Source organism: Poeciliopsis prolifica, unplaced genomic scaffold (assembly GCF_027474105.1).
Source record: "Poeciliopsis prolifica strain line A6 unplaced genomic scaffold, Auburn_PproV2 SCAFFOLD019, whole genome shotgun sequence".
Classification (NCBI taxonomy): Eukaryota; Metazoa; Chordata; class Actinopteri; order Cyprinodontiformes; family Poeciliidae; genus Poeciliopsis; species Poeciliopsis prolifica.
In genome coordinates, this window is record NW_026562394.1 from 2,517,794 (window position 1) to 2,544,198 (window position 26,405).

The 26,405-nt window shown below is 40.7% G+C and overlaps 1 protein-coding gene across 1 annotated transcript in view; it reads left to right on the top strand.

The window, feature by feature from the left end:
* Positions 1-25,870, top strand: part of ephb4a (eph receptor B4a) — a 50,266-nt gene extending 24,396 nt beyond the window's left edge. Inside the window, exons 2-17 of the mRNA XM_055044061.1 lie at positions 3,942-4,012; positions 6,654-6,941; positions 8,913-9,303; positions 12,095-12,247; positions 15,248-15,583; positions 15,684-15,808; positions 16,655-16,820; positions 17,123-17,222; positions 19,664-19,728; positions 19,871-19,984; positions 20,355-20,602; positions 20,694-20,909; positions 21,031-21,180; positions 22,188-22,381; positions 24,405-24,563; positions 24,678-25,870. Coding sequence (XP_054900036.1) covers positions 3,942-4,012; positions 6,654-6,941; positions 8,913-9,303; positions 12,095-12,247; positions 15,248-15,583; positions 15,684-15,808; positions 16,655-16,820; positions 17,123-17,222; positions 19,664-19,728; positions 19,871-19,984; positions 20,355-20,602; positions 20,694-20,909; positions 21,031-21,180; positions 22,188-22,381; positions 24,405-24,563; positions 24,678-24,786 — 2,885 coding nt within the window. The 3' untranslated portion in view covers positions 24,787-25,870. The remainder of the gene's footprint in view (positions 1-3,941; positions 4,013-6,653; positions 6,942-8,912; positions 9,304-12,094; positions 12,248-15,247; positions 15,584-15,683; positions 15,809-16,654; positions 16,821-17,122; positions 17,223-19,663; positions 19,729-19,870; positions 19,985-20,354; positions 20,603-20,693; positions 20,910-21,030; positions 21,181-22,187; positions 22,382-24,404; positions 24,564-24,677) is intronic.
* Positions 25,871-26,405: the final 535 nt, after the last annotated feature.

The window sequence follows — 26,405 nt, forward strand, 5'->3', positions numbered from 1 at the left end:
TTCCATTGTTCCAACATATTCTTGCACCCGGGGCAGTTTTCCGGCGGTGGGTGGCCGCCACTGTCGAAAGAATGCAGCGGGGAAAAGCCGGCTTCCTCTTACCAGGGCTTAACGCTGTTTTTGCTCCAGTGAAAGGCATGGCCGTGCAAGCACATAATAGAAGCCCTGGCTGTCTCATAGAAACACTCGCGCTCACGCATCCTGCCTCATAAAGCTTAATGATAGAGCAGTGATAAACAGTGATTACTGTACCTGCGGGGTGGGTTGTTTCTTTTCCACCCCTTAATGAACACCGAAGCAGGTGTGCATCCAAAGGCAGAGACGAGGGGTGTCCTCCCAGTAAGGTTTGAGGTGATGAATTGTAGTGTTTTGTTGTTTTTTCATAAGTATGCCAAAGAGACCTCAAAGTGGAGTATATGCAAGGAAAACACCGAACTGAAATCTGTCACCCAATTATCCTCTTTACCCACCTCGCCGTCGTTTTCTCTGCTTTTTGCAGACTCGCCTTTCTTCCTCTTATGTGGCTGTTTTAAAGTAGTTGGGCTTCTGTGGTTTTGTAGAAAAGAGGCTTTAAGGCATGCATGTTGCTGTTCATAAAAAACAACACACAGCGAGGAAAATCAGTGAAGCAGGTATTATAGAAGGAAGAAGTCAGTGATTAGAGTCCAATCTCATGTACCCTTTTACTCTGTGGCGTGATTCTATGACAGCCCTGCAGCATATGCAGCCCTGTAAGCATGATTAGCGACTCTGTGTCATTGCTTTCATGTGCAGGGTACCTGAGACAGCTCAGTTAGATGTGGATGGAAAAATGTCACTGAGGTGGGATGCAGAGAGCTGGATGTACGTAATGCATGTTGTGTGTGGTGGGGAGAGAGGAGTATAGAGATGGATTGCCTCTATTTCTGAAGTCTTGTTGTGAAAAATGCATGACACCAGAACAAGTACAATTGTGATTTAGTGTCAGAATTGAATAATCATTTCCCGTGTCCTTCACCGTTATTGACACGCCTGGTAAAGACGTGCATAGACCTAAATTAAATTGTGTGTATGGAGTCTTAGTGATTTTGAAACGTCAGTCTGCTGCAGAGAGAGCAGCTTTTTGGATTTTTTTTTTTTTTTTGGGATGTCTCTTCTGTTTTTCCAACTGTGTGTGGGAGGAAAATGTACCTGGGTATTTGTCCAGCCTTGTTTGGCAAATTTAAGCAGGTAGCAATTTTATTCATGCCATTTCCTAACTCATGAAGACCAGCATTGCATGTATCTTGTTTACCTGCCTTTCTCAGTCTTTCACACCTTAAAGAGTGGAAGAGAAAATGGACCTCTGTCATGTAAAACTTGGACATTTGACTGCATGATAATAGAAAAACATAATGCTACTAAATTGTGTTGATGAAGGATGGGTAATCGTTTATCTTTATCGTGGAAATTTTCTTCATTCTGTGATAAAGATAATAAACTAATTGATTGTAAAACCCCAAAATGCTCAGTTTTGTTGGGACCGTTACTTATGTATATGTCCACTGTGTTCAGTTCTAGCCTGAATAAATGCCACAGTTAGATTTAAAAATCAGATTAAAGTCAACCATTGCTTACAGCTCGGCAGTGTGCTTACAGTTCCGAACATAATTATTATAATGAGCCATTTTGGTAATTAAGTTTTATTCTAAAGCAATATTTGTTTTTGCAAGGCTGTTTTTTTGACACAGTGCTGTGCATTTGCCACATTTACAGATTTTTTGTCTCACTTAAATTCTCTAACAGGAAGTCATGGATTTAAAGAAAAACATGATTGGCTTACAAAAATAAAGTTGTAGTTCAAAAAAAGAATCATCTTACAGGAATTCACAGGGGTGCCACTGATTACAGCACCAATCATCGTGTAAAACAAACATTTCACGTTATGTAAAGGCTGTCAAATTTATGCTTATCTTCATTTCACACTGAGATGTTGTAAAAGATGAATTTATTTTAAGGCTTTTTACACATCTATATCAGAGGTGTCGATAATTGTCAGGGGCGCAATAAAGCGAGTGGAAAAACAGTAAAATTGAAAAGTATTTATGGCTGACATTACCTATTGTCTGCTTAATGCACTGCTCTTTTTCCCTGGAAATAGTTTAGTTGCTGCTGTGCAAGACAGCTTTATTTGATATATTGATTCATTTTTAATGACACATTATAATTGCCTTGAAGGATGAGAAAAGTAAAAGAGAGACCTGGATGTGTTTCTGTGTTTAGCCTGAACTCCAGGATCTGACTATGCCTTTACATTTGTGTCAAGTCCAACCCCGAAGGCACTGCTCTCTACCCAAGCATGCAAACTCCTTGATATTGAAGCTTGATAATTAACTGACAGTTATTTTAATTATCAGCTTTAAACAGCATCTGTCTTGATCCAATTGCAACTGACAAATTTATCATGTTCTGTTTTTTTTATGTATTTATTATTATACAATATAAAATACGCTTCTAGCCTATTTTATTTGGGGTAAAGGTTTAAGTGCTGACTAAGGCTTCCTCCTACTTCACAAAGTACCACAAAGTTACATGATGGGTGCTGCTGTCATTTTTATGAAGTGCTACTAATGATTTTAGGTGAGAATAGTTGTGCAAAATATTCTCAAGTACTGTTCGCTCTCAGTGTATCCTCAGCTTAATACACTATGCAGGCATTAATGACTTTGGCAGCAGAGTTTATCACACTGGAAGTCGCAGCCATCCGTCTGTGAATGTGGCATGAAAAATATTTCACTTGCAAGTCATTTTCTATACTGTAGGCTGCAACTAATGATTCCCTTTTTTAAATATTGTTTAATTTGTCATTTCGAAAATAAATGCACTGCACTGTAAGCAAGAGCCTAAAGCTATTTCTTTACAAATTAGAATGTTTTTTTTTATTAAAGAACAAAAAAAACAAAAAGTGGTGTTGAATTTAGGTTTCCTACACATTTAATGTGGCATTAGAAGCCAAAACTGAAATGATATATTAAGAAAACTGTTTTTTTTTTAAATACAGAGGTAGATTTAGTGTTTTATAGGAATGTCTGTGCCGACCGTTGTTTTGTGGGGTTATGAGATGCCGACTTCTCTGTCGGGCCATATATACGTAACTTAATTCAACAAAGAACCCTAATAACCTCACTGATAAACCTGCAGCTCCCCCAGAATCAATTTTCATGGAGGTGCTCTCCTTGATCAGAAGCGCATTAAATCTTGTTTATTGGTTAAAAGCAAACTGCCCCGGCCTATGAAATAGGCTCCCTCTGAGAACAGGTAAGGTCCTAAAAGCCAGCGTGTGACAGAAACCTCTCCCCATCAGTGTAAATACAAATCCGGGTGTGCCGACACGGCCGGGAGAAAAACAGATGAGAAGAACCGAGCGCGTGGCTCGCGTTACAGGCGGTTCAGGTCTCGGGTTTTATTGGGATACTGAATCTTTGCAGAGCACCACAGACTGTTTGGGAGCTGGCTGCATGCCTCTCAAAAGCAAACCAAAAAAAAATCAATCCCATTGTAATCACAGATTGTGACCGGAAGGGTTTAAATCTTGGTACGTGCACTTTTGTGTGTGTGTGTGTTTGAATCTACAGCTTTCCACGGAGAAACGCAACTCACTCCGGGTTCAGTGCGACCACAGGCACAGCAGGCCGCTGGGAACAGAGGGGGACGTAGGGGAATAAAAACAAACATTAGAGTAAAGACAATTTTGAGGCTAGTGGGAATGTTGTGTTGATGTAATTGACTGGTGAAACTCCATCTTCCGCCCTAATCCCAGTATAAGCCGCGGCTCGTACTTGGCAGAGAACTTGGGACTTGAAATATGTTCCCTCTGTAGTTTTGATTTGTTTCTCTGCATGTAAATCAGTTTTATATGTGTCATTTGTACATTTCACGCGACTTATAGTTTTGTTGGGGGTTTTTCTTTCGTCTTTTCACAGAGGTCCTGATGAACACCAAGAGTGAGACGTCGGATCTCAAATGGACCATCTTCTCCCAAGACAAATCCGAGGTATGTAAACCCGCCGTCGCCCTGTTATGTATATTTCAACACGATCCCAGCAGCGAGTGCGGATCTTCGGCCTCCAGCGGTTTCTTTGTTACTTTCGGTCATAAACAAATTCCTTCTGCAGCCACTGACAGACTAAAGGAAACATCAGTCTGAATGTGCCGTTTTGGTATATGAAAAGCAGATGCTTTGATATATCCCATCAACCTTGGAGTCGCAGTGACTGGCTGCCCACAGTTTTGGATCCCCCCGCCAGAAAAAGACATATTTGTAATTCGATCAGTTGAAGAGTGGTTGCAGCGGTTCGCTTGCCAGCAGCGTCTGTGGCCATAACTGCTCGACTCGCTGATGTCTCTGAAGAAAACCAGTCAGATTTATGCTGGTGGATGGGGGGATGGAAGACGGGGTAAGCCTGTTCCTTTGATTGAGACGGAAACCAACAACATGCTGACAATCTCCAAATAGTTCACACAGTTATTATCATGTGAAGCAGCTCATCAAAAAGCCTCATGTTGACAGAAACGTGGCAGCTTTCTGTTCTTTTTTTTTAAGGTTACATCAGCATTAAAGACTACAAAACAGTGATTTAGGTAGCAAAGACAAGCAGGAGCCAGAAATATGCCTCATGTATCTGCATCAAAGGGTGTGGGCATCAAAGGGTTACCATACGGCTCTTTATTTTTAGTATTAAAGGAAAAGGAAAGGGATACTGTTCATTGTAGCTGATAGAGATATAATTCCATTCTTGTTGTACATTTTCTGTTGCTTTATTTGAAATGTAATACCAGAGATATTTGATTAGATTCAAGTGAATCTCCCATGCAACGACTTCATGAAAAAGTAGTTTTAATCATCTTATCAGTATGAATTCGCTGTTTAACTCTGTAGTCTTCTAAAATAATGTCTAAACTCTGAGAACAGCTAGTTCTCAGAGTTTAGACATTATGCCACGTAGTCAGTGAGGACACTCCAATAAATGAATTACTTAGAAAATGTTCACACCGTAATGTCTAATCCGTTGTTTATTTGTCCCTGACCTTGATTTACTCAAAAAAAAAAAAAACATCAGCAACCCCTATAGTGTCGCCACCTTTGGTTACTTTAGCAGTTTCTGATGTTAGCCTGACGAAAGCTTGCGTCGCTCTTCACATTTAGCTGTGAGTCTTAAAGTGTTTCTTGCATGTACAGCAAGTTTCATGCCTCCAGATCAAGATTTGGATATCTACTCAATCCAGGACTTCCCATTTCTTAATTCTCAATCGTTGCTCGCTGCAATCAAAGATGTTTTCAGTCAATGTCACATTACACAGTTCAATATTTTTCAGATATTCTCAACAGTAGGATTCATGGTGAATTTTGTCATGATGAGCGAGTGAGCCTTGCTTCAGCAAAGCATCTCTCAAACCATGACACTTCCACATACATGCTTTACAGTTCGAGGGTGTTTTCTGGATGCATTGTAACCATTTATAAAAAGGGTAATTTCCAGTCACTTTTGAGACCTCTATAAATCCCTTACAAGACATAAGTTGCTACAATCTTCTTTCCTACGGCCTTGAACAGCTCGTTAAGTCTCAACTTTGTGCACACTGTCACTTTAAATTTAGAAACTCACCTTACTAAACGTCTAAGCAAACTCCCTTCAAAATGCTGAGCAGCGCTCATTACGTGCTCTTGATGTGTATGATTTTCAGCCATTTCAAGCCTAAGTTGTGGGGGTGTTCTCATTTTTTCCTGTCTAAAAATCGCCTCTTTTAACTGCACTTCATAATAAACAGATCATTCCTTTTAGTTTAAATTGTTTGGTTATGTTACTCTCTAAAGACATTTTAAAATTGACTAGCAGTCTTAATTTTTTGCATGACTATATTTCCTACAGTGTTTTTTTATTTTTTTTGATCTGGAGGGAGTTTCTTTCTTTAAGTGGTTTAGACCTGCCTGTGAGTGCTTTCCTTTCATTCAGACCAACATTCTGCCTCCCTCCGCAAATCATGTGCAAATGGATTTTTAAAGATTTACATATTTACATAACCGAATTTCTAAGCCTCGCGTTTAAGCAAATCTGCTAAATTTCGCCTCAAGTATGTTAATTTCTTTCTTGATTTGCGCTCCTGGGAACGCGGCGATGGTGAACATGTTTGCTGTTGTCTCAGAAGTCAAACATTAAAGCGTTTCGCCGTTGTGGCTGGCTCCCGAGCAAATGAAGACTTCTGAGGAGAGGTTTTGCCTGTTACACCATCGTGATTATGTTTTAGTCTATAAATGTGTTTGCAGTGCGAAATCTCTGTCTTGGATGCTACGGGAGGCAGTGTGCCTTGTTTGACAAGTGAGACTTGGATTCCCACAAGCTGTGATGCAGCTCAGTGGGAAGAATGATTTAACAACCCAATTTCAAATTTAGGCTGCATCAACATCCACAGCAGGCCAGATTTTTCCCTCAGGTCTCTGGCAGGTGGAGCACAGAGGAGCCAGAAAAGGTGTGCAGCCTGACTGGGATTAATGTAGATTTTATTATGACCAGTTATGTAAACACCTGAGCAATTTTAAACCTACTCACTGATTTTCTGGGTCAGAACACGGTTTTTTTATTTTTTTATTATTATTTCTTCTAACACTGTGTTTGACAACCTTTTGTTCTCTTCAGTCTCAGTGGGAGGAAGTGAGCGGTTTGGATGAGGAGAACAACAGCGTGAGGACCTTTCAGATCTGCCAGCTGGAAAGCTCGTCCAGCCAGTGGCTGCGCAGCGGCTTCATCCAAAGACGAAGCGCCTCTCAGGTTTACGTGGAGCTGCGTTTCACCATGATGGAGTGTTCGTCCAGGAGCACGCACCACCGCAGCTGTAAAGAGACTTTTAACCTTTACTACTACCAGGCGGACTCCAACGAGGCCACGGCCACGTACCCGCCCTGGATGGAGAACCCATACACTAAGGTACACAGATTCATTTTCGGAAACCTAAAATTTATTGTTTTCTTGTAGAAATGCGCCACAGAAAAATCTGTGATCAGGGTGGAATAACTCAATCCAGGTTTGAACTGGTGAGCTTCTTGCTGATAATGGTTTTCCTCAATCAGTGTAAAGGTTTTATTTATTTCTAAAATGTGTTTTCTAATCGTTCAAACACCCAGCTTCACTCGGCTATACATTTATATTTTGAACTTTTTCCATTTTTTCTTAACTCCTAGTTGGAAATAAAATAAGAACAGTTCAGACAGTGAAAGTCATAGGTCTCCCAGCTGTCACGAGTTCAGTATCCAATATGGCTGCCACTGTTTAAAATGCTATGAAAGTTGTAGACACAAAACTATTTATTATCACTTCTACAATATTAGAGCTTATTAAACCAACAGAATAGTACTGTACGTCCTCCGTGGTGATTTAGCGTTTGATTGCAGAAAGTGGAAAGAAATACAAGAGGGATTGGCTCTTATTACTAGAAGTTGGCAGCAAAACAGGAACCAAATCATTCCCAGCTCTGAGCTCTGAAGCTGAATGCGCAAAACACTCAGTCAAGTTTTTTTTTTAAACTTTGAAGTAGACCTTTAGTTTGGCACCAACGTTGGACCCTCCAAAATGTGCACCAGGGTCACAATTTACAAACCAGAAGAAGCATCATTATTTGCAAATGATAATATAACACATTATATTGTATAATGCCAATGGGTAGAATGTTCTCTTTCTAAGTTTCTTCAGCTGGTTGGATCATTGACTTGTTGTAACAGTACAAAGGAATGTGGCGCAAAATCTCATTACATCCCAGAGATGCACATTTGAACTAATAATAATTTAAACATTTCATTCCTGTGTTTTCTTGAGATCCACACATATTATTATGTGGAATCAATGAACAGTTTGTTTAGCTGGCTTTTATTACCAAGCACCAGTGGAGGACTGTAGCATCTTTTAGCTTGCCAGCCAATCCATAAAGTTTTATATTTTAAAAGCACATACATGAATATTTGACATTCATAAGGACACAGAAATGATTGATTGCTATTAAATCACTAAGAGCATTTTCCAGTCTTGCAACCAGTTGTACTTGAAGCTTAATATAACAAAGACAAATCCAGGCAATGAGGTGCTAACAACAACTCGGTGACTCAGTTGCATAATGTTAGCTATTATCCTAACAGAGTCAAAAAAAAAAGAGGCTAAAAAAATATAATGGTTTGTTTTTACTCCTTAATCATCGTGAACAAAAATGTTTCCAACTCTGGACAGCTGATGATTTATACATTTCTTTGTGTTTTTGTATCCTTTTTTTCCCTGAGTAATATGCAGTGTGCTTATTATAAATGATTGCTTTTTATTTTCAGAAAAACATGTTCTTAGGCAAATTCCTTTTGTTTCTGTGTCCATTTGGCTTCGTTTTGTTTATTTTACAGGGCATTAACCAGGTTGTGGAAATAAAAGAAACTTCCTTTACTTATATAATTAATTTCTTTAGACATGTGGTCACTTTTACTCCTTGTCCAAACTAGGTTATTGCCCTAAGGGAACAAGCACTGTTTTAAGTCCCTCCTTGTCTCCGTGTTGAATCTGTTTCCCATCTTCCCTATTTTTTCAAAGATCTACAGTCTTATTCAAAAATATTTTCACTCCTTGAACCTTCCACCAACTTCACTGTGTTTCTGATGACGTATTAATTATGATTAATTACTTCCAAGTCTGCAGGTTCAGCCTCAAAGTGTATTGTATGTATGGTTGCCAGGAGGGCTATGAATCAATCTAAAATCTCTGTGGTCTGTTTGGGAAAATCTTCACGCATTTGAATGATTTACGATGTCTTTTTAATCGGCTAAACAGACTGACACGTGCGAAGTTACCAGTGGCTGGTTTTTCAGCTTCGTTCTCTGGAATCCGGCCCTTACGTAATACCTTTTCTCCTTCTTCCTGCCTTAGGTGGACACAGTGGCTGCAGACTTTCTCCTGAGGAAGGGTGGGGAGCGGAAATTCAATGTGAAGACCCTGAGGCTGGGCCCGCTAACCAAGAGGGGTTTCTACTTGGCCTTTCAGTCTCAGGGCGCCTGCATGGCTCTGCTTTCTGTCAGGGTGTTCTTCAAGAAGTGTCCTCCCCTCGTCAGCGTGCTCTCATCTTTCCCGGAGACAGTTCCCCGTTATTTAGTGCAGGAGGCACAGGGTTCGTGCGTGGAGCACGCCTCCCTGCAGGGGCCCCGACCCCGACCCCCTAAGCTGTTCTGTGGCGAAGACGGCCAGTGGGTAGGACAGCCGACAACTTCCTGCGCTTGTCTGCCTGGATTTGAGCCGGTGGAGATGCAGACCCGCTGCGCAGGTGAGGCAGCAGACAAAAAAAACATGCATATTCTGGCAGACAAAACAATGAGATTTGAGCGGGGGGGATACATGTTTGAGAGGAAATAAGAGACGAAGGAACCTAATGAGGCAGGGGAACGACTGTGACACTGTGGGGACAGTGGGAAAGGTCAACTTGAGCTTCACTCATCTCTGGAAAGGAAGAGCAGGGTCAAAGGCGTCCTGCTGCGGCAGCTCTGGGTTCAGCTCAGATAGAAGGAGCTCAGAAGTCGAGGGCGGGGGAGGCGACACGTGAAGTTGGCGCTCCGGGTAAAGATTGTATCAGTTTGAGAACATCAAAGCAAAGCACACAAGAAAAGAAGGAAGAAGCAGAGTAATTCTCTGAGGAGCTGTGCAGCAGCCTCCGTCTAATGAGTCCAATTAACATGCCTCGTGCGCAAACACTCGACGCACGCTACGCACATCCCACCGCCGCGGACAAACGCGCAGCGCGACGAACAAAGAAGCACAAGAAGGAGCGGCACATTTTCTCCAGAAAAGCGTGCTTCTTGCTGCATGCTTGTGAAAGCAGGATTCAGCTTGATCTCTGTGGGAGGTATAATGATTTCATTTAAAAAAAAGGAATAACTTCTAACATTATGTCTCTGGTGAAGTGCCATTTGCAGCATTCTGTCACAGAGGAAAGCTGTGAGGGAAAAACACTCACTAGGCCATAAAAGGAAATTGCCTCCAAGGAGAGATTGGACAGTTAATTTGCTTCATACGCGGGTCATTTTCTCCAAATGAAATTGACACCTAGCTTTGAAATCATAATCATTTTGCTGTTCCTGAGACAATACGTATAGTTTCAAGATCAATTCAATGTCCAGAACTTAAGAATGCTGTCAAAACGATTTAGTGTTATCAGGAAGCTTGAGCAGAATGCTTAAGCTTTGTCTTGGAAGTGAGCCTTTAACCGTGTTTTTATACGACTTCTTCGTGCCGTTATGTGGCCCTAAACGCTGGTGTAGCCATGACACAGTGCAAATAAATGGATTGAAAATCCTCACTCTGTTGAAATCCACCCGCTGCACACACTTTTTCAATAAACGTTATGTCCTCTAACTGATTCTCCGATCTTTCTTCTATTCTATCTTTGCAGGAATCAAAAATCTTCACCTCTTTCATGGTGCAGAGGCCTTTTGCTCTTTTTTCCCCACCACTTTAAGCTTTAAACACCATTCAAACTTTAAACATGTCACAAAGGATGATGTACACCAAAAGCTTCAGCTGTTCATGTTTTTTATGGATTGAATAAAATCACAGTGTTCTTTTTCAAGTATTTGATCAAATACAGTTTTTTTCCACCTAAAACATCAACATGACACGGCCCACTCTCCCGCAAAGCTACATTCCTACATCCCACAATTCCTGCTTATAGCCTTTTCCTACTGCTACACCCTTAACAATACACCAAAAGTTTATATGTCAGAAGGAAGAGAAATGAATAATGGGAACAGTGTCGTAGGGAATGTGAGCTAAATGCGTCAGAAGCAAGTAATTCAATTCCTAATCATCTAGTTTTGCTAGAAGTAAATAATTCTTTATTGCTGTTATTTGTGCTTGTATTTCCATTTAAAAGTTTATTTTTAAATGAAAGAAATTAATTTTTTCAGTTAACTTGACACATACATTCAATCAATAAACTTACGAAGCCTAGTCTCTTCTAATCAATGTCAGTCAACAATTTCGTTTCCCTAGTACTTTTGGCTGCACACTGGAGTTAGAACGTTTTTAATTGAAAACGTTAAATACTGCGTCTCCGAGTCGCTGCATTCTCACACTTTAAAAATTGTTCTCGCATGTGGGAAAGTTCCTGCGGCAGAATGTCAGTCAGAGGCCCGTCGACCCCGGGAGTCACGTCGGAAACAATGTTTTAATTCGTGTGAACGTTTATTGTTTTAAATCTTCTGTACTTGAGCTGCCACTCTGAGTGGAAACGCCGTGACTGTATGTGGCGTCACGGTGACAGCTGACTGCACAATCACACGCTGGCCGAGGCTCCGTTAGCTTTCTGAATGCGATGCTGTTTGCAGCAGGGGTTCAAACTGTTGATGATCGTCACAGTTTTTCTGCGTAGTTTTGAAAAGAACAGAAAAGGAAATCTTGTTTTTCTTATTGTGTATGTAACAGATTTATAAAAGTAAGATCCTACATGCATTCATCCCTCCTTCCACGCATCCAATGTTGAAACATCCACTTGGACAAACGGCGAGAGCCGGCACCTCCTCTAGTCTTGGGTTCAGTTTATTGAGAAAACAGATTTGGCTCAGTTCTGTTTTTTTCAGGAGCACATAATAGTTTTTTTACTTATGTAAAATATAAAAAAACAGACTCAACAATATGTGAATCAGTAAACACAGATGTTTTTTTGTTTTTTTTTTCCTCTCACAAAGACTCTAAAAATAAGTGGTGTCATTATTAGAACACAGATCAGGTAAACCCATTGATAGGCAGATGTCAAAGACAGACAGGTTATTTGCACTAAATTGACTATTAGCACCAGCCTCATTACAGTGATTGTCTCAATTTATGACTCTCATTACACAATTGTCTATCAATCTGAAACCATCTGCCATCGTGAGTACAGTGGGAGGGGGAAAAAAAATAACGGATGTGTTGGCAAATTGAGTTTGACCGAGGTCCGTCGAGGACACGGTGAATGTGACAATTTTGCATAATGCACTTTGATGATGAAAGTCATGTCTGAAGTTGGAGGAGGAAAAATGTATAATCTCTTCTCATTTAATCTTCCACTCTGTCATCTTCAGCCTGTCCCATGGGTCAGTTCAAGTCGGGCACAGAGGGACGCTGCAGAGACTGTCCAGAATACAGCCAGGCCCCCATCAGGGGGTCGGCGACGTGTGCGTGTCGCTCCGGATACTTGCGTGCGGAGTCCGACCCTGCAGAAAGCCCTTGCTCCAGTAAGTCCACATTAATCAGTCATTAATCCACGCTGTAGTGTCGGTGCTAAGCAACCCCGTCATCTACTCCCTTGTTCTCGCCGTTTAACTTCCCCTGCCAGTCCTCGCTTTGTTTTTGTTTTTTTGACGCCTCTGGTGTTATTTCCCTTTTTTCTCTGGTTTTCTTCAGCCAGCCTTCCTAAGCTTCTCAGTGGGCTTTGAGATGCATGTCTTTTGTGACAGGCGGCTGGGGGTTGGGGTTATTCTGCTTAAGTGAGGTACTGATAGTCTGAAGTGACACCTCCGTGTCGATTCAGGAATTTCAATTCAGACAGGTTTTGGATGTGTGAATGGGAAGCACTTTTAGTAATTAGGTGCACTGTGTGGAGATGACCATGAAGAGGATGTGGGAGAGAAGTGAGTGTCACGTTTTTGACTTGCTCTGTTTTCTGCAGCTGTGAAGTAAATTCCCACTAAATAAGTACACACAAATTTTTATACCAGCAGCGATAAATTTAATTACAAAAGCCCTTATCTCGCTTATATATCATTTCATTTAGCTGTTTATAATATATTCTATTTTTTGCACTTGATTGCCTGCAAATCTTTATTACATATTTTTTTAATTTGTATGCTAAATTCCTAGCCAGCCATTTTATCACGCTGAAAATACAGCGCTGCAGAAAAGAGTTTGCCTCCTCCTCCCCTTACAGATTTTTTCTGTTTTTGCTTTTCTACCCTAAAGCATTTCATACCATCATATTTTATTATCAAAGGTAAGCTGAATAAATACAAATTACAGTTTTCAAAAAGCCATCCAAACCAATCTGGTCCTTTGGGAAAGAGGAACTGTCCCATAACCCTGACTGCTGGTTGTGGCAACAAGTAAACCTTTTATGACGCTTATGCTTGTGTTCATCATTTCCAGAATATTTTTTGGTTATTATCAAGATGTTTTTCTTTTTTTTTTTTTTTTTGTCGGCAGTGATTTTTACCATCTGACTCTGCCTTTGATACCTTTATTGTGTTTACCTTAACCGAGGTAAGAGAGTTCTTCAGAGCTTTAGGCGCCGTACTGGGTTCATCCTGGATCAGTAGCAGATTGGTTTTTCCTCCCTGCTCCATGTTTTTTTCCATAAGTGCATGACTCTTACTGTGGTTCACTGTAATCCCAAACCATTATAAAAAAATATTTTAAACTTTTTTTTTCAGATTGGTAAATATTTGATCATGTAGTTTCTCTTTTGTTACTGAATTTCTTTAGATCAGGGCTTGATGTTTTGGTTTTTCACATCTTTTGATCTACTTCCTGTTTCAACCAAGGTTTTATTTTAATGATTTATTTATTCGAAACCTCTGGCAGTGATCAGACCTGAGTTTAGCTTATAAAAATGTAACCAAAAATATAAGGTAATCACAGATAATTGATCATTTAACAAAAGGAAGGGAATTACATTTTCCTCATAGGACATAGTTGGTTGAACATTTTTATTCCCTCATTATTTCAAATTATCAGTTAAAAATGCATTGATTATGTCCTCAGATTATCCTTGTCTGATTGTTTGGTTGACAAATGTTAAGTTTTGTTTCACAGTCTTTCATTAAAGCAATTGCCAAATGTAAAGAATGTGTTAATCGAATGTATTCCAAGTTTTTACAATCCCTTATTGGGTGTGATGTTGTCCCACTTTGGTTTTTAATGAAGAGCACTATTAGCGCTGAAATCACCCGCAGACTCAGTGACAAAGCTCTGTCTCTTTGGCAGGAAGTGATACTGATTCACAGAGCCTCAGTGGTCTCTCTGTTTAGTTATGCTTGGCTTGAGGCAGTAGCTATCTCCTTACAATTTTCAGACGGCGATCATTATCGTCGCGCCTTAGACGAACCTAATTGTACCAGTTGAGTTCTGCAAAACACGCTCCCGCTGTGATGCAAAGTCACTGCAAGAATATTGTTCTGCTTCGTGACTGAATGAAAATGTTGCCAGTTTTTAATGCGAAAAAATGTAAACAAGTGGCCTGTGCGGGTCACGAGAAGCAGAGAACATGAGTGCACTCCTGTTGTTTCATTGGCATTGAGTAGCACTTAATAACGAAATATGATTTTGACCTTTTTGTAAAACAATGCAGAATAAAGTACTTGTGCAAAGATTTGTTAATGAGAACCAAATGAACAGTCATATTGCTTCATTTTTATGATGGAGAACAGTAACATCCAAAAGTGTTCATATCCTTTAATTGTTTCCACATTTTGAAATATTACAACCACAAATTCTCTGCTTTTCAGCACAAATTCGTGCTTAAATATGAAGCGGAAGGAAATGGTACAAGGTTTGCATAGTTTCCGAATAAAACACAATGCAACCAACTGACTTCAGAGTCCAATCGACTGGTTTAATCGCAGTATAAATTCAGCTGTTCTGTGTAGAGCTCAGAGGTTTGCTAGACAACATTACTAAACAAAGAACCAAGGAACCAAGCAGACAGGTCAGAGATAAAATTATGTTTAAATCAAAACAATTTCTCAAGACCCTAAAAACTCACTGTTGCAACAGAAAACCTACCAGGACATGATCATTCACCTAACCTACAGTAAACGGTTGCAGCTGCAATGGCAGCAAACATTGCTTCTAAAAGTATCGACTGAAAGGGCTGAATCCAAATGCAGACCACACATTTTTATTTTTAATAGTACAATATTTCCTTCTGCTTTAATCATGCACAACTCTGAGTTTGTCTGTCACATAAAATTCCCATAAGATGAACTGAAGTCATTTTAAAAGAATTCGTACCTTTTAAAATGTGAAAACGTTTAAAAGGTATGAATACTTTTGCAATGTGATATAAATAAGTGATCAATTATCACATTACAAATATTGTCAAAAAGGATTAAATTAGTCTTTTTTTCTTCTCAGTGTGGTAAATATGCAACTCCAACTTTAGAAACAATAATTAGTCAATCCTATCTCACAATAAAGCCAAATAGAAATTGTCTCATTTCTATATATTTTTGCTCCTGTAGAGCCTCCGTCGGCTCCTCGCAGCGTCATCCCCCAGATCAACGACACCACCCTCACGCTGGAGTGGAACGAGCCTCTGGACAGAGGCTACAGAGAGGACCTCAGCTACTCCATCAGGTGCTCTGTATGCAGGTCACCCAGGGGAACCTGTCTCCCCTGCGGAGACAACGTCAGCTACCGTCCAGCTCACGAAGGCCTGCAGGGTCGCAGGGTGGAGGTGTGGGGTCTGCTGCCTCACACAACGTACACCTTCACCGTCCTGGCGCTCAATGGGGTGTCTCCGCTCAGCACCAAGGAGCCTGCTGGCGAAAGCATCAATATCACCACCAACCATGAAGGTTAGAGACAAAGGCACTGAAATATATAAAAAAAGAGAGCGAGGAGTTTAAATAGTCTGTATTTCGGTCGATATCTATAATCCTGCTGCTGTCTGTGCAGTGCCATCGCTTGTGTCTGCGATTCGGAAGAGTGACTCCACAGAGAGCAGCCTGACTCTGCAGTGGTCGGCCCCAGATCAGCCGCACTACAACGTGCTGATGTATCAGCTGCGCTACTGCGAGAAGGTAAACACCACCTAACCAGCGAGTGGCCATTCAGGTTCAGTCATTTATTTAGTTCGCTCATGGTTAGACTCTTCTGCAGCTCTTTTAATAAACTCAATCTGGGTCCTGATCTGCTTTCCCATGAGTTTTAAATCGTTAATGAAGTTTGTTGGTTTTATTTAAACCAAGCTTAGTTACTCCAAAGTTTTGTACAGACAAATTGAAAGAAAACTTGAACTTTATAACAATGGCACATTGATGATTATGACGAAGAAAGAAAAACTTGGGAAAGTCTGGAAATCGTTACAATATTCTACAAGAATCTTATCTGATGATTTCCTGATGTTATTTTAGAAACTGAACTAAATGGGCAAACAGATTCCCAGTGAAGCAATGGGAGGTGTTTTCTGATTGGTTGAGCCCAGTGAAAACAATGCAAACAATATGAGGCCTAAACCAAATCCCTGAGGCTCTCCCCAGCTACTAATACTCCATCAATGGATCCTTCAAACCCTTAGAAGAATTGAACCCCAAACCTAAACAGGTAATAAAGAATACTGTGAGATGAATAAGTTCCTGTGTGACAAAAAGGACAGAAACCTTTCAGTTACAACCTGGACAGAACTGCAGCTGAGATCAAAACCTCAACCTTTTTAACATCCCCAGGTTAAGACTATTTTAATGTGCCATCACTGGAGAGTAAGAAAATCCAAGGTTACTTCGAGCCAGTTTCATTAAACATATTAAGATGCCAACGGATTACGTTTGTAGAAGTCTTCTTCGCTTGACCTAGCTATTCCTTTTTTCACATCTTACTCCAGATTCATACTTTGGTCTCGTGCAGCTCACTTCGGTTTTCTTTGGCAGGAGAGACGCAGTGAAAATCCGTGCTCATACACAGAGACGAAGAGAAACCAGGCTGTGCTGACAGACCTCCGCAGGGCCACTCAATATGAAGTGCAGGTTCGGGCGCGCACCCAGGCTGGTTACGGCAGCTTCAGTCCTGCAGTCGTCTTCCGCACCTTGCCTGATGGTAAAAACTTCTTGTTTGCTCTTGCAAAAACAAAACAAAACAAAAAAAAAACTCTCACTTCTGTTTTTTTTTCCATTTCCACAGAGATTTTTTTTTTTCTTATCAGCATTCTCAGTCCCTGGACTGTGTTTGCTATGCATTCATCGCCTATGAGATAGTGTCCTTGTATCGCGCCTGTTATTATCGCAGATTCTTGTAATGTCCCCTTCGCTGCATCGGGGTAAACTCTGTGCTTTGGCTTTTGCACCCATAACTTTCTGAGTAAATGTCTCTCTTTTTCTTTTTTTCTTCCCCACTTTCAGGATATGACTCTGCCTCCCAGTTCTTGGTGCCTGGCATCCTTATCGCAGTCGGGATGCTGCTGCTTGTCATTTTTGTCGTCTTAGCCGTCTTCTGCCTACGGTGAGAACAAGGGGAAAAAGGAAAAGAGGTTGAGAAGAAGACAAATTTGCATGGGAAAAAAACCCTCCTAAAACAACAGGAAATGTGAAAGAAAAGGGCTGGGGAAATCGAAAACCTAAAACAACCATGACCCCCATTTTACAGTTTGGCACCACTTTGTTCTTTTGTTTATACCTATTGTGTCAACGATAGATTTGCTCTGTGCTATCCTCACTTTTTTTTTTCTTTTTTCTACGTCTGTGAAACAGTTCAGACACAAAGCAGCGTTTGTGATTTCTTTCGCTTACGCAGCTAAAAGCTATCCTGCTCATTAGAACGTTTTCCTGAGGCTTCATTGTTTGAGTAAATAGTGTTGGATGCCATCATGGAGGGGGAGCAAGAGAGAAAGTGCATAGATCTGGTTAAGGGATAGAGATGGCGGGAGAGGTAGAGGGCAGGGAAAGACAGGATGCAGGCGTCCCAGCCCTGTTTCCACAGGACAGGAGAACAATAGCTGTGACCTTGTGGCACGTTCACACACACCCATACACCCATACACACACACACTCAAACCAGCTACTGAGGCCCAGATCTGCCTCAAACTGAGGGTGGTGCTTTACTGCTATTTTAGGCTTTTGAAGTGGGAAAGAGAGAGAGAGAGGAGCGGTGGAAGGCGGTGATCCAGGAGCCACAGGCTCGCTACGGTCTTGTAGGGATGAGTCCGCGCCGCCGGAATCCTAATGGAGCCGCTTGTGTCAAAGAGCAGGACCATAGGGGTCGGCTCGGACAACAAGTCATCTTGTATTGTGCCTTTAAGGTTTCCGAGGATTGTTGAGGCCAGACGAAGGCCTTTCAAACCTGGCCAGTTGTTGTATCAAAGAATACACAAAGTATAATTGATGGAGGGTTTTTTACCTGGAGGGATGTGTCTTGTTTTTGGTTTGTTTTACACTGCTCTTGTTGAAGAATATATGTTTTATCACAATATAAGAAACTGTTTCATCAAGATTTTATGTGATAGACCAAACTAAAGTGGCATGTAATTGTTAAATATAAGGAAAAAGATAAAAAATGTGTACAGATAAAAAGATGTGACATGAATTTGTTATGATTAGGTCATCCAAATTTTCCTGGATGATGAATTGTCCCAGAAGTTATCACAACAAACAACAATATTGTTGTTCTGAGACCATTTTCAAGTAATGCAGCGTTATTATAAAGCAAGAACACTTTCTCAAAGATCAGTAAACTTTAAATTCTAATGAACATTTAACACTGGAACTGGGAAACATTTTAAATATCCAAAATAAATAAATAAAACAACAAATACAATCAATTGTGTCAGTAAACTTGTTTTTGTAATCCGGTTTTTGGTAGAAAGAGGGAAAAGAGAAAAACACTAAATCACGCAAATGGAAATTACTGAACTTGTTTTAATTTATTAGTGTTTAATAGATTTATTGCTTATTGTGACAGGGCTAGTAGTGATGCCCCTAAATGAAACCCAGTGCATTCTGAAAGCTCCTATTTACAACATGAAGTCCATCTTTCTGTGATTTATTCTTTATATAAATATCAAGGTCATGAAGATGAACGAACAGATCAGACAGTTAAGGGGGAAAGTTGTGGAGAAGTTTAATGCAGGGTCTTATTATAAAACAATCTCCCAGACTTTAAAGTCCCACGGCAGAGCTGCAGTGATCCTCAGCTCGGACAGGAGAATCTGCAGATAGTCATTTTCTGTTTGCCATAAAGCGAGATATCTGCCAGATGTGGAGTATTCGACACAACAAACGTGTAAAAGCGCTTCGCTGTCATGGACAATCGGTGTCATGTAAATGTTTTTGTGGTGACAGCGAATGGACTGAAAAGGTGCTGCGGTCAGATGAAACCAAAATTAAACTGGCCAATCTCTAAAATATAGATGACGCACGCATCAACCTGTACTCAGCATCCTGAAACACGGCGATGGCAGCATCATAATGTGGGTTTTGTTTACTCTTCAAAGAGAAGATATTTTTAAAAAAAACTGACATTCCCAGATCTCCATCCAGTCTAATTGGTCTTGAGATATTTTGCAAAGAATAACGGGGAGAAACTTCAGTCTCTAGATATGCAGAACTACTGGATACTGGCTACAAATGTATGCCACACATTTCAGGTTTTTATTTTTATGAAACATTAAAAAATATATATAATTTTTCTCATATTATTTACTTCTTTGTACACACAAAATCCCAGTAAAATGCTGTGAGTTGTGGTTGTAAGACAAAGTCTGAAAAGTTTTATAAGGAGCTTTTGATGTTAACTTTGGCGTTCTTATTTCCATTTTTGATCTGCTAGCATCTACTGAAATAATTCTAACAACAATAGCTTGAAAAAGTCTTGAAATACTTAATTTATTCTTTGTAAAACTATGCTTGTGCCATAATCTTATTACACTTTTCTGTTTCCCACTGCAGCCGACACAGCCGAGTTAAAGATCCCGAGCTGAGCGACAAAAACAGCCAGTACCTCATTGGCCAAGGTAAGCCATTACGGACCTCGGCTGATTTATAACCCGTTCATGTCAGGGAAACCATTCCTAACGATGGGCTCTTTGCTGCTCATAGTTCTTGAACATTTCTTTCCTTTCCTTTCCCACGACTCTGTTTGTCCGTCTCTCGCAGGGGTCAAGGTTTACATCGACCCTTTCACCTACGAGGACCCTAATGAGGCGGTACGAGAGTTTGCCAAGGAAATCGATGTTTCCTTTGTCAAGATAGAGGAGGTTATCGGCGCCGGTATGCTCCACTCAGGCTTTTCCCACTATTACTACATGTGTAAACCTAGTTACCTTTCTGTGAATTCATTTTGTTTGTGGCTTCTCTTTTGCCTGATCGTCCACTTTAAAAAGAATATTATTAGTCTTTATCTAATTTAGCCTTTAAAATTGATTCATAGGCATTGTCTGGGCTCCTTTTTCTAAAGACCAAATTCAATATAGTTGCACCAATAAAGCAATTAACTGATAAATATGTGGCCAACATTATTGGCCCTCATTTAAACAAAAGGACACCACTTGCTGCGAGCGAGCTTTGCATTGGCTAGATAAAGCGCTGATAGTCATAATGTGGAAAACAGCCGCTCTAATGGGTGTTTATGTGTCTGCAGGCGAGTTTGGGGAGGTGTGTCGAGGACGGCTGAAAATCCCAGGGAAAAAGGAAAACTACGTGGCCATCAAGACCCTGAAAGGCGGCTACACCGAGAAGCAGAGGAGGGACTTCCTGTCCGAGGCGTCCATCATGGGGCAGTTCCAGCACCCCAACATCATCCACCTGGAGGGCATCATAACAGCCAGCTGTCCAGTGATGATCCTCACCGAGTTCATGGAGAACGGCGCGCTGGACTCCTTCCTGCGGGTCAGTGTGACAACAGGCGCTGTTGCACCGTCTCCCGGGCCGACACGTCCACACAGCGTCACATCTAAAGCGTCTCTGTCCTCCCCCGCAGCTCAACGACAGCCAGTTCACTCCCATCCAGCTAGTGGGGATGCTGCGCGGCATCGCCTCGGGCATGAAGTACCTGGCAGAGATGAGCTACGTCCACAGAGACTTGGCTGCCCGCAACATCCTGATCAACAGCAACCTGGTGTGCAAGGTGTCCGACTTTGGCTTGTCACGCTTCCTGCAGGAGAACTCCTCCGACCCGACTTACACCAGCTCTCTGGTGAGGCAGCAGCCGGGACTGATTTACTCATTACTCACAGTTCTGTTTGCCGGGGAAAGTCTCGGTGTGTGTACGTGACGATTTTTAGACTTAATTGTTTGCGTATTTTATTTAAATACAGGGAGGCAAGATTCCCATCCGCTGGACAGCACCCGAGGCGATAGCCTTCAGAAAGTTTACCTCTGCCTCAGACGTGTGGAGCTACGGCATCGTTATGTGGGAGGTCATGTCGTTTGGAGAGAGACCGTACTGGGACATGAGTAACCAGGATGTAAGTTTCAGCAAAAAACCCATATGTTGATGCGGCTGGGCGATTTGCCCTGGAAATGAAATCTGATTTTTTTTTTTTTCATATCAGATCTAATTTCCGATTTTAAGTTATTTTGGAGGTTTTTTTTCACCTTCTTTCTTTTCTTAAAAAGAAATTGCAGAAATACTTTTCAAAAAGTGGCTTTTGTTTGAATCATCCCTTCTGTTGTTGAATGATGGCGTATATGAGAATTTCTGCTTAATTATAAAAATACAGTCAAAATATTAGTAGATAAGATGCTATTTTACCAGAAATAACTTAAAATTACGAGGGAAAAAAAGTAGTTTTAATGAGAAAAAATCTTAGTTATCAGGATCTAATGTGTGCATCTCAGTCTGCATGTTTGTTTTTTCTTTAAAATTTGTTTGGAAAAAGTCTACTTATAATAATTTAATGCTGATGTGTGGAAAGATTTATTATTTTTACTTAGCAATACCTCTAAATTTTATACCAAAGGATAAATTCACAAGCTGCTGAACATTTGTTGTTGATTTTATTTTTATGCAATTTTTTGTGTTCTGTTAAGATTACTTTATTTTCCTAATATTACAACTTTATTCTTGTAATTAAAAACAGCAAGAAAATCAAAGTCCATGTAAACAGAAGCTTGTCAAACAAGATGACGGCCCACAGTGAGCTGTCAACACTGTGAGCTATGGAAACCCACAGAGAAAACTGGTGACAAAAAAACATTCCTAAAATTTTATCTTCAAAAACCCCAAAATTTTATTGATCGATAAAATCTATTTATCGCTCCATGGAGCCAGTTGAAATAATCAGTTTCTGAATTTGTTCGAATTATTTACGTCACTACTTGGGAATTAAAAACTGAATTCTAGTCATCAGGTTGCTAATTACATATGCCGTGTTTGCGCCCTCACTAAACTCCTCGCATCTCCGAATCGATCCAAACATCATTTAGTCGAAACACTTTGTTTGAACAGCAGCTGTTTGTCTCCCATTGTCAGGTAATCAATGCCATCGAGCAAGACTACCGGCTGCCCCCGCCGCCCGACTGCCCCTCCCACCTGCACCAGCTCATGCTGGACTGCTGGCAAAAGGACCGCTCCGCGCGTCCCCGCTTCGCAGACCTCGTCAGTGCTCTGGACAAACTCATCCGCAACCCGGCCTCGCTGAAAATAGTCGCTCAAGAAGCAGGAGGGTAAGAGTGAAAACACGTAGCTTTGGAAAATGTTGCATTTTCTTGTTGTTTGGTGATCTAAGACTTTTGTTGTCATTGTTTTTGTCTGTCGCTCGTCCACATGGTTTGAAGAAAACTATACTGAAAGCTCTCCTTACTATTTTGGCTTCAGCTATGGTCAAGCAGCAACCTCTCCTCTGTTTGACACAAATCTGTTTGGTTTCATGCACAAAGAGGTGAAAGCGTCTTTCATGCAACAGTAAACCTGTAAAATTCTGTCATGATACCTAAAAGCAAACAGACTAAATTTGGAAACTGCTGCGCTGATGACTTTTGCATATTTTGTCGCACTTATTTTGCATTGTGCAGCCCTGTGTTTTAGAACAATACATAACAGAACCAACACTGAATTTATGCCAAGGTTCTGTTTGTCATTGCAGTTTTCCACATTGCTAATGGAATGCAAACGTGGAAAAGAAATTATTTTGGCCTTTCCAAATGAAATAAAAAAAACCTTAACTGTTCATTAAAAAATTAAGATTCCATATTTCTAATCAAGCTAAGGAATTATGTTGGCCTTTCAACATAAAGCTTTAATATTTCATGAGTTGCATTGCTCTACTGTACCTTGGGCATGATTCTGTATTGTAATTAAGGGCTCAAAATAAAAGCATCTGGTCATGTAAAAATGCCCTTTCAAAAAAGCTCAGATGATCGTCAAAATAAAAGTCTGTCCTTTTCATGGAGAAGGTTCGAAATTGCTAATGGAGCTAAGCTAGTCATGAAAAAGAGATTATGCGAGGTCTTAAAAATAGAGTTCATAGGTGACCTTTAAGATAATTGTCTTGCTCTTTCATGGGTTAAATCATTAAACCTGCTTCAAAAATTACAGGTCTTGAAAGAGCAACCGTTTCCTGTGTTGGTTCTCTGTAAAGTGCCATCATTTAGAAGCAAATGATCAAAAAGCAATCTGGTTTTGGATGGTGCTAGTTTCTTCATAAATAGCTTTTTCTTAAACTTTATTCTCCAGACATGTTGTAATCTTCACATATTTCTTTTGTTTGTTTTTCTTTGGATTTTAGCTGCTGTTTTTGCTGATGTTTTTGTTTTCTACACTGTTTAACTCTGACCTTTGAATCACTTAGGCATGAAAAAAAACTCCTAAATTCAAAAGATGGAATGGTGCTGCATCTACAGAAAAATGACTTGGCAAGGAATCTATTTTTAATTGAATGTAGAGGCACGAAAACATAGTTTCCATTTGTCCTGTTTACATTTTGTAAAATCAGTAATTTAACACAGACAAAGTATTTATGCACCAACAATATGAATCTCAGCAAACCTCAAACTAAAATGGAAAGAAACAGGATGCCACTTCTTTAACCTTTTGGATTAAACTGTTTCCTGTATGCTGTTGTTGTCAGACTGGTCTGAAAATTAGTAACACAAAGAAACTTGGGAGGACATTTAGTAGATTTTTGTTGGAACTTTTGCTCAAAAGCTTTGTAAAACATGGGATGAAACTCAACATTTCCACATGCTAACCACTCTAAAATAGCTGGTTTAAAACAGTATGTATATCTAAATGACATCAACGGAGAGGCGGACTGATCTGTTTCTGATTGACTGACTGTCGCGGTAACACACAGATAAAGTCAGCAGCATGTGTATTCCCTGATTGAAAGGGCTGCCAATGTCGCTTTCTGGGGTCATTTCAAAGTCCTGACAGTAGCAGGACAGCCATTATCCTCCCACTGCCCACTCTGAGGTGCCACCTCAGAGCCCTGCTGTGAACTGTCAGCCACTTGCTGTGCCCATTTCCCTTCCTTCGCATTCTGCCTGTCAGCTGGTTACATACCGCTGAAGACGCTCCACCCCTGACAAATCCCATTGTTTGTAGCCGTCAGTCAGCGCGCCTCAGATTATACCTCTCCCCATCCGCCCAACGTTGCTGCAGGACATGTGGAAGCTCCTCGCTGCTGTTTTGGTGACAGTGAATGTAAGTCATTCTTTTGTTTGTTGGCTTTCTCCACCCCCTCTACAGACCGTCCTACCCCCTGCTGGACCAGCGCGCACCTTTGGCTCTCTCGCCGTGTTCTTCAGTCGGTGATTGGCTGAGGGCTATCAAGATGGAGCGCTATGAGGACAGCTTCCTGCAGGCTGGCTTCAACTCAGTAGACCAGCTGGCTCAAATCACTGCACAGTTAGTTTCTTCTATTCCCAACTAACTCATCTGATGTAGCTTTTAATTTTGATTGGAAGTATTTTCAGGTGCGTCAAAAGGCCTTTACCATCCTCCTTTTTCTGTCTGTTTCAGGGATCTGCTGCACATGGGTGTGACTTTAGCTGGACATCAGAGAAAAATCCTCTCTAGCATTCAGACAATGACCTTGCAAAACAAGAGCACGGCGACTGTAACATTCTAGCTGCTCTGCCCTTCTTCATCCTGGACGTGAACATGGGGCACAGGTGTGTGCCGCCGTGTCCTAGAGCACTCTGGATCCTTTCCTGTGACCCACTTTGAACACAAGCCGTGGAAGGAGGAAGATTGTATTTACAACCAGGGAAAAGAACAAAAATGAAAAGAAATAGCAGATAAAGATGACTTGTGAGACTTGAACCAGTCACCTGGAGTAACCAGGTGGTAAAGTCATCTAGACTTTCTCTGTCAGATTTTTTAAAGTTTGCAGTCAGTATTTTTACATCTAGCAAGTATAGAACCAAGTGCATCTGCCAAACCACGATAAGTGACAAACCAGTGTTTACACAGTTTCTAAAGTCTAATTCTCAAAAGTGTTGTTGACTTATATTGTTGCCCCCCAAAAGGTTCCACTTTTAACCAAAGGAGACAAAAAAAATGCTAATCGAAAAATGATCCTTTGTTTCCAGGTTGCTGTTATGATTGGGAATGAGAATGTTTTTGTTTGATTCTGGCTGTCTTTTTATTAATCCTTCTGGATCACCTTCCATGTCAGTACTGCACAGTCTAATTACGGGAATAGTTTGCTTCCATTATATTTCAGAACGACCTCGTCTTTACTCAGGTGTGATGTGTAATACAGACTTCAAGGAACGCTGTAGATGCCCCTAATCAGAAGCCTCATCTTCCTCAAGTCTGGCTCCTCCTTCGCCTGCTACAAAAAAATACAAGAGGAAAAGTGAGGCACAAAAGAGACATTTCAGCACTTTTGTCATTTCAGAGTGATTTGTAATCTTGTGCGATTTGATGCGTTTATCTTGGGCTGTGTTTCTGTTGGATGTTTTCTGCTGGCAGCTCATTTTTGTTCTAATAAGCCAGAACAAGGACCAAGTGGACTCAGAGACCAGAGAACACTGTAGAATTGGATTTTCCATGTTATCTGGCCTCAAAACATGTTTTTAATCGATATTAGTGATAATGTACATTTTAATACTCTTATTCTGTATTCTCCATCATCTTCCAGTGCCATTTATATGTCTATATGTGGTCTTAAATGACCGTTTTATAAAGCAGATATCTTTCCTGTGGGATTTTGTGTCTTGTTTTTTTATATACCGTGAAGTTGGAACTCCTGTTTGAAAATAAGCTAACTGGCTAACAAAACAGCTGCACTACGTTTCCATGTTAAATGCTAACCAGTAGCAAGGTAACGAGGTGTTAAGCTAACCGCTAATCTCACGAGCGCTGGCTAGTTAGTTAGCATGGCTGCGCCTGATAAATTTGTACGAACAACAACTCTTAAATCATTTATTTTGGGTTTACAGTAGGAATGATAAATGGTAGCAGGGTGGCATACAAGACATAAACAATCACAGTGGAGAAGTAGGCAGGACACGTCGCTACAGCAACCGATAGCTGCATGTAGCTACATCACAATCACAGCCCATCCATCAGTAGCGAAACGGTGAATGTAGGGCAGAACAATCAAAGTTAAAGCATTCTCCTAAGGTTTGAAGAAAATAAAAGAAATAAAAAAATACATCAATTTGATGTCATTGACCTTTTTCACGCTTCCGGGTTTGAAAGCGGATGTGGGGTTGGACAACTTCCGGTGGCTATAGCGTT